The 7,216-nt window shown below is 57.4% G+C and overlaps 1 protein-coding gene across 4 annotated transcripts; it reads right to left on the bottom strand.

Annotated features, from left to right (window-relative positions):
• Positions 1-1,468: 1,468 nt before the first annotated feature.
• On the bottom strand, positions 1,469-7,184 carry CXXC1 (CXXC finger protein 1). 4 transcript variants are annotated; one of them, XM_081078591.1, is made up of 15 exons: positions 6,863-7,169; positions 5,911-6,029; positions 5,709-5,809; positions 5,185-5,420; positions 4,914-5,093; positions 4,480-4,503; positions 4,157-4,402; positions 3,884-3,991; positions 3,562-3,746; positions 3,056-3,263; positions 2,870-2,980; positions 2,690-2,739; positions 2,439-2,535; positions 1,970-2,122; positions 1,469-1,891 (listed from the first exon to the last, which is right to left on the bottom strand). In XM_081078591.1, the coding sequence occupies exons 1-15, from the start codon at positions 6,863-6,865 to the stop codon at positions 1,745-1,747; spliced, it is 1,968 nt and encodes a 655-aa protein (XP_080934717.1). In that variant the 5' UTR covers positions 6,866-7,169; the 3' UTR covers positions 1,469-1,744. The 4 variants fall into 4 exon arrangements, with proteins under 4 accessions (XP_080934717.1, XP_080934718.1, XP_080934719.1 ...); XM_081078593.1 differs by having other exon boundaries at positions 1,475-1,891; positions 5,346-5,420; positions 6,863-7,106; XM_081078592.1 differs by lacking the exon at positions 4,480-4,503 and having other exon boundaries at positions 1,470-1,891; positions 6,863-7,184.
• Positions 7,185-7,216: the final 32 nt, after the last annotated feature.

The raw sequence follows: 7,216 nt of genomic DNA, 5'->3' as shown, positions 1-7,216 counted from the left end.
TCAGATGGAGCCCTTGAAGTCTTGCCTCCTGACGGCCTCACCTGCCCAGCCTGACACCCAACGCTACGCACTCCAGCGACTCTCGGTGAACAGTGGACTCTCTCATCCTTCTTTCATAAGACTCTATTCACCTTGTCTAACCCTATTGCTTGCAAACATGCGTAACCCTCGTGTGAAACTGCTCTACCTCGACCACTGGAGGCTATCCTCTGGCTAGAGCCTTGGTTAATGCCTGTGGTAAACCCAGTCAGTAGGGCTAGATCCATGGCTTTAATTCTAATAAAGTCTGACGTTGCAGAAATAAACATGGGACAGGCCCGTTGCTCAGGTGATTGGAACACCGTGCTCCTAACGCCTAGGTGGCTGGTTCAAATCCAACATGGGCCAGGGAGCTGCGCCCTTTACAGCTAAGATTGTGAACAATGGCTCGACCTGGGCTGCTGTGTTGCCGTGGGCTACCATGTGCTGCCTGGAGCAACCAGCGTGAGTGGCCGGCAGCCAGCGTGAATGGCCGGCAGCCTACAAGAGCTGCCGTGAGCCGCGGACCAATGATTGGCAACTGACTGCCTCAACGGGGAAAGGGGTGGGGGGGGGGGGAGCGCAAGGCTCCTAATCCCAGCATGGGCCAGGAGCTGTGTCCTACACAACTAGACTGAGAAACAATGGCTTGAACCAGAGTAGGAGGCAGGAGGTGGAATAGACGTGTGAGACTGATACTTTGATAGTCACGTCCAGCTCATGCTAGGTCTCCACAAGGAGTAACTGGGAGGGAGGCACGGCGATGCCTGGTCTTGTACTGGAGCCCTCATCTCACCTAGGTCGCACAGGTGCCCCAGTCCCTGCGAACACTTCACCCAAGACTTGTATCCCGCTCTCTCCTCCCGACTGAACAGCTGCAGGAGAGCAGAGACAAGTTACGTTGAGCTGGCCCTAGCTCTTTCCCCAGGAACTGGGGAAGGGGGCAGTGCCACAATACAGGTAAACAAAAGGCCAGGTCCATGCAACCAATGAGGGCAGGTCCATCCTGGAAAGGCCAAGCTGTGGGCCCCACTGGACCTGACAAGCAGATTGAGTGGGGTGAGGCTTCTGGCACAAAGTCAGTGGACTCCTGCTGCATACATGTCCCCAAAGAGCGGTTCACGGGGAAAGAGGGGGCCTTGGGTTCATCAGGTACACCTTTGGTTTGGAGAAGATTAACTCACACAGCAGTAGTAAATCGATTAGCCACACACTGAATGAGTGCTGACTGTACTGTCTCAAAATAAGGCTGTTTATGGTGGGCCATTGGGCTCTTCCCTCAGCAGGTCGTATCCCCACAGCTCAAGGGGGAACCTGTACCAAGTGAGTGCCAGTTGTATACTCAGCCTACACATGCACTGCAGTACCTCATGAGTACAAGTGTGCCACGGCCCATCTACCCCAGTGGTTTGGGAATGCAGTTGCAACTGGGTAAAGTTTGGAGACTATCAGTGGTTCTCTTTCTTGGTTCTTCACAAAATTTTATTAACAAAACCAGGGAGGCTGGGAGCAAGAGTGAGCATCCTCCACAGTCCCACCCGGAAACAAAAAGTAGAGAGAAAAAGGGAAAGACAAAGATAGGAGGAAATTCTGAGACCTGAGGGCTGATGGGCAGTCAAATGGTGGGCGGGCACAAGGAAAAACTCAGGGACCATTACAAATGGAGGATTCCAGCAAGCTCCCCCGCCTGGAATGCAGGATGTGAGGACGTCTGGGCCAGTGAGGCTCAGCGGTCAGCATTGGAGCGCAGGTCGGTAGTGAGTGGGTCATGCTGGATTGTTTGGTGCAACATCAAGGCCAGTAATCCTGCCCGGTTTGTCATGGCTGTGCGTACATTGCGCTCCTGCTCAAATAGCTCGTCCAGCTTGTACCACTGCCAAGGGAGAAGAGCCATGAGAAGGAATTCTGGAAGACCCACCTCAGCCTGGCCACATCCAGCATCAAAACCTACCACGCGCACACGCTCCAGGTCCACCTCAGCACGCCGCAACTTCTCCCAGCAGTAATGACGGTTGCACTGGCGCTTGGGCAGGCGGCAGAAGTCACCTGTGAGCTCAAAGACGTCACGTACAAGGGGGCATCCGCATACCTCATCAGCTGGCACCTGCAGGGAGACGAAGTGGGGATGAATGAGGGGTGCTAAGTCAGAAAGGAAAATAAGAATGGGGAATGGTCGAGGAGGGAAGGAATGGAGAGTTCAAGGGAGAGTGAAGAATGGAAAAGGAGAGAAACAGAGGATGAAGAGGCAGGGAAAAGGGGAGGAAAAAGAGATGATGAGACAGAACAAAATAAGATGAATGAAGGCTAATGAGGTAGGGAAAGTGTGAGTTATGGAAGTAGTCAGGTGGGAAAAGGAAAGGAAGTGGGGCAGTGAGGAAGGTAGGAGGGACAGAATGGGGGTAGTTGAGGGAAAACCTTACTTTGGGGTCCCGTGAGTGCTCGGGGCACAGCACTTGGAGCCGCTTACAGTATGTCTTGCTCTGAGGATTGTAGACATCACAGAAGAGTCGTGTGGCCCTGGGTATTAGAAAAAGAGAGAGCGTAGTGGGGAGAAAGAAAGAAGAGGTCTCACTTATCCTTGCCCATGCCCATATCCTGCCACAACATTCTGACCCCACTTTTGACCCCAGCCTTAATTATGCAGCCCTAACCCTAGAGTACCCATACTCACCCTTCAATGCGTGTGGGGTACATGGACCCAAAGGACGTCTGGCTCTCATACTGGAAGGATGAACACAAATGGAGGGAACTGTGGATGTGCGCTGCATGCCCTCCCAAGACAACACATCTGTCCCCCACGGACCCAGTGATATTCCTGCACCGTATGCCCCTCTCAGGCTGACACCCTGACCTTGGCATAGCAGCGCTCCATGTGGCGCAAGGCAACACGCGGGTTGATGGGGTGCCCGCAGGAGACACAGAAGATCTGCAGGTCCGTGTCATCACTGTCGCCCTCGTTGCTCTGCATAGAATAGAAGGAATGAGGCTAGGCAGGACCAGTACCGGGCCCTGTGCTGCCATGCGCATGCTTGCTCACCTCCTCATCCTCACGCACAGCCTGCTGCTTGGCACGTGCAATGATGGACTCGAGTTCATGGAATCGGCGCTCCATTTCCTGAAGGCGGGTACGGGCACTCTGCTGCTCACGGCGGATGCGTTCGAGCAGCTTCTTGCCATGCTCCTCAGCAATGCAAGGGCTCTGCTGCCACTGCTGGATACGCTGGGGAAGGATCTCGTAGATGCGGCTGCAGGGAGCAGTGGGTTAAGTGCAAGTGGGAAGGTGGCAATCAAGAGATGAGCAACTGGGGTCAGCCAACAATGGCAGAATGAATGGGTGACTAAACGGTGAAAGGTAAGCAAATAGGTGACTGAAGGGTAGATAGATGAGCAGATAAGTGACCGAATGGTGGATGGATGGAGGATGGATAGGTGGGTGGTTGACTGAATGGTGGACAGGTAACTGACTGGCAGACATACAAAGGGATCTGGTCAAGCACTACCCTATGCTCCCTTATTGCCTTGAACCCTCCAAGAATGACTCACTTGGCTGCCAGCTTCATGCCACAGTCGTCTGAGCAATACTTGGAGCCAGGCTGGGCAGCGCGCACACAGCCAGGTCCCAGGCACTGTGGGAGTGACGCAGGGTCTTTGACATCTGCGCGCTCTGGGTGTTTCCATTTGTCCTTGTGCTTCTGCTTTTGCCGATGCCGCTTGTATCTCTCTTCCTTCTATGGGACAAGGCAGGTCAGGACAATAGAAGTCAGCCCAGACCCCCGTCTCTCCCTGCATTCCACCCCTTTCTGGCTCTCGCCCCGTTCAGCCCCTGCCCTCTGCCTTCCCACATCCATTTCACCCTCTCCATCACCTTCTTCTCCGATTTCTTCTCCCGACGCTTCACATGCTTCACTTTCACTGCCCTCTTCCGCAGCGCAGGGTCCAGGAATGGGGACTCTTCTGTGTCACTCATCCAGGGCTGCAAGTGAAGCATACAGTGACCCACCTGCCCCACTCATGACTCCCCCACCACCTACTCAGTTCCCAAACAGCCTTCCATACTCTCTGCCTCCTCTCTCCTCATTATGAATACTCTGCTTCTGTAACCTCCCCCCTTCCACCCTGGGTCGCTCTGCCTGCTCACCAGGCCGTGGTCATCAAAGGCTCCCGCACAGAAGTCCTGGTAGAGGTCAGGGTCCAGTGGTAGGTCCTCATCTGAGAGTGGCTCAGGTGTGGCCGTAGCCTCAGGTGGCTCCTTGACTGCGGATGACGCCACTGACCCCTCGTCCTCACGGATGCGTCCCAGCTTCTGTGATGGCTGTGGCTGCTGCTGGGTGGGCAGTGGCCGGCGAGGCCTTGGCAGGGACTCTGAGGGCGTCACTGGCGAGAGCTGCAGGGCAGAATCTCAGGACTGGCCCTGAATAACCTGCCCGCATGCCCCGCCCCGCCCTGGGGGGCTGGACTCACCGAAGGGAAGTACTTGTACGATTCCTGTGCCGGCAGGAGAAGGCCCAGGTCAGCCCCAGGTGGATGGAGGGTGGCCCTGCCCTAGCCTTATCCCACAAGTGCCTGGCCCCACCAACCAGCCCCTACCTTGCCTACCCAGGCACACCTGCACCCCCACCCCTCATCACTAGGACATGCTGAGCCCTGTTTCACCTGCCCTGACATGCCTGACGACCTAGAAACATCTGGCCCTACCCTGACTTCCTGGGTTTGGGGGGCTCCCTTGCTAGCCCAGCACACCTGGCCAAGCCCCATTCATCTGGACAGGCCTGGCTCCTTTCCACCTGTCTCTATGCAGTTAGGCCCCACCCCATCTAGCCCACCCATCCTCAATGAGCTCTTCCTGAACACACTGGCCCCCTAACCTAACCCTGCCCAGCTCTGCCCATGCTCACCCGGGCCCGAAGCTGGCACTGACGCAGCCGGCACTTCTGCCGGATCTTGTTGGGGCCCCCAAACTTCTTCATGTCCCGGCAGAAGTCACAGTGGCCACAGTCTTCAGTACGTCGGCAGGCCTCGCACTCGCCACACATGCGGGCTGACCGTTTGATCTGCTGCTGCTGCTGCTGGTGATGCTGAGGGAAGAGGCCCAGAACACAAGTCAGGAACCCAAGCAGGGCCTGAGATGGGATCACCTTACTTATCCCTGCCACCACAGCCACTCACCTGGCTGGGTGTGGCCACCAAGGGCTGTGGAGAGGATTTGTGGGGCGAAGCAGAGCCCCGAGCAAGCATGGCCCCAACCCCTGTCCCTGACCCCGCCCGGCGCTGCAGGTCTGGATCCGGGGCAGGCCTCTTGCGCCCTCCACCCTCATCCCGGGGCTCACTGCCGTCTCGCTCATTGCTGTCCCGTTCCCGTGACTTCTTGTGCCGATAGCGGATCTCCAGCTTGGGGTCTTTCTCTGTAGAACAGAGGATGAGGCCAGGGGAGGCTGACATTGGGGGATGTGGGTTGTCCCTGAACTCTTTTTCCCTCTTCTCTTCTTTCCTGTCCCACCCAATGGTCTCTCCCCCTACTCCAGAGTACAGCTGCCCACTCCAGTGTGACCCTCTATTACCAGTCACTTCTGAACAATCACTCTGCCCACAGACACGTATCATCATTCCCTGAGACCCAGCCTCCCATTATGGCTCCTTCTCCTCCCTCAAAGCCCCACCTGCTTCCCCAGTCCATTCCACGCCCCCCTCACCTCGGCACTCCCGACAGTACCATTCCCGGATGGCCTTGGCCATCTTCTCAGTGATCCGGATGCAGTCCCCATGGAACCACTCATTGCAGTTGTCACACCCGCTGCAGAGGATGAGGCGAGTGGTGCAGATGTGAGGGGCAGGACCCATCGGCCTCACCCAACCTTGCCAGCTGTCGGCCCCGCCCACCTTTCCCTGGCTCACATCATGAAGCAGTTGATGTCTGGTTTGCGGCAGATGCAGTAGATGGGTGCATTCTCCCCATTCTCCGACTTGCTGTCCTCTCCAGCATCTGGAGGCTCTGGGTCTGAACCATCGCCCTCCTGTGGGATCCCCCCCCCAGTTATGGCTTCTTGGAGAACCCCCATCATAGCATCTTCTCCCTCCATTATAATTCCACCATGGCTCACCATAGACCCCAACACTGCCAACAGAATTCCTGTCACGGCGCCTCATAAATCCCTCCGTCATGGTCCCCACAGACCCCCCTATCAATCACCCCGGACACCCCGTTACTCTGCCCCCGACAGACCTGCCATACTTACCTCACTGACACTCCATCATTCTAGCCACACGTTCGTAAAAGCTCGTTACAAACCCCCCACCGCGCCCCACCTATCGCCCCCACTGTGGCTCCTCACGGACCCGGCCCGTAACGAGTTCTCAGCAACATCCCGTAATTTAGCTCCGGACCTCCCGTCACAGTTCCCCGCGCGTCCCGCGTTAGGAACCCCTCGCCCCCCTCGCGCCCCCCTCGCGCCCCCATCACGGACCCCTCGACACACAGTCACCCCGGGGCACCACGGACTATCTAACACGGCTCCTCGCAAACTCTTTATCCCTCGGCCCAAAGAATCCCCCATTCGGACGCCCAAGGAACTACCGTCAGGGATCCTCACTCAACTTCTAGTACGGGCCCCCACAATGGCTCATCACAGAAGTCCCACATGGCTCGCGGACGAGAAAAACAACGAGACCGTCCGACACTCAGCATTCCTCCCACAGAACCCTGTTAAGGCTCCCCCCGGCCCCCTCAGTTCTGCCCAGACTCCACTTGCGGGTCGCCACAGACCCCCCCCGCGTCTGCCGAAGGACCCCACCACCACCAAACCCACTGACCTCTACCGCCAACCCGCTCCCGGGACCCGGTACTCACCATCCCGACTCCCCGCGCACTCCTTCGCGGTGCCCGCCAGCGACCCGCGAACCTACACCACTCTACGGTGTCCGCGGCGGTTGCGAAGGTGCCCACAACTACTTCCGCTTCTGATCGCGCCTCCCGGGCACCGTACTCCTATTGCGCAGGCCCAGCGCATCGGCTCCATAAACAAACAAGTGGGCGCCAGCCTAGAGCCCCGACTGTCTCCCAGGCGCCGCCATTTTGACGACCGAGGCCGTGTGGCGGCCGAGTCCATACGTTTCGCAGGAAACATGGCCGTGCCTGAGCGCCCTTACTTGTGGGCGCCGCCACCTTGGGCGAGTCCGTACGGTGACCGCTTTCACGGCCTCA

The sequence above is a fragment of the Rhinolophus hipposideros genome (assembly GCF_964194185.1).
Source record: "Rhinolophus hipposideros genome assembly, chromosome: 17".
In the NCBI taxonomy this organism is placed as follows: Eukaryota; Metazoa; Chordata; class Mammalia; order Chiroptera; family Rhinolophidae; genus Rhinolophus; species Rhinolophus hipposideros.
Note: the sequence above shows the minus strand (reverse complement) of the source record. Positions and strands in the feature narration are given on the sequence as shown.

Coding starts and splice junctions, on each gene's coding strand:
- CXXC1 (XM_081078591.1), bottom strand. Junction 2,981..3,055: donor CTGTGCGTGAGGATGAGGAG/GTGAGCAAGCAT, acceptor TATTCTATGCAG/AGCAACGAGGGCGACAGTGA. Junction 2,123..2,438: donor AGCACTCACGGGACCCCAAA/GTAAGGTTTTCC, acceptor GTCTCCCTGCAG/GTGCCAGCTGATGAGGTATG.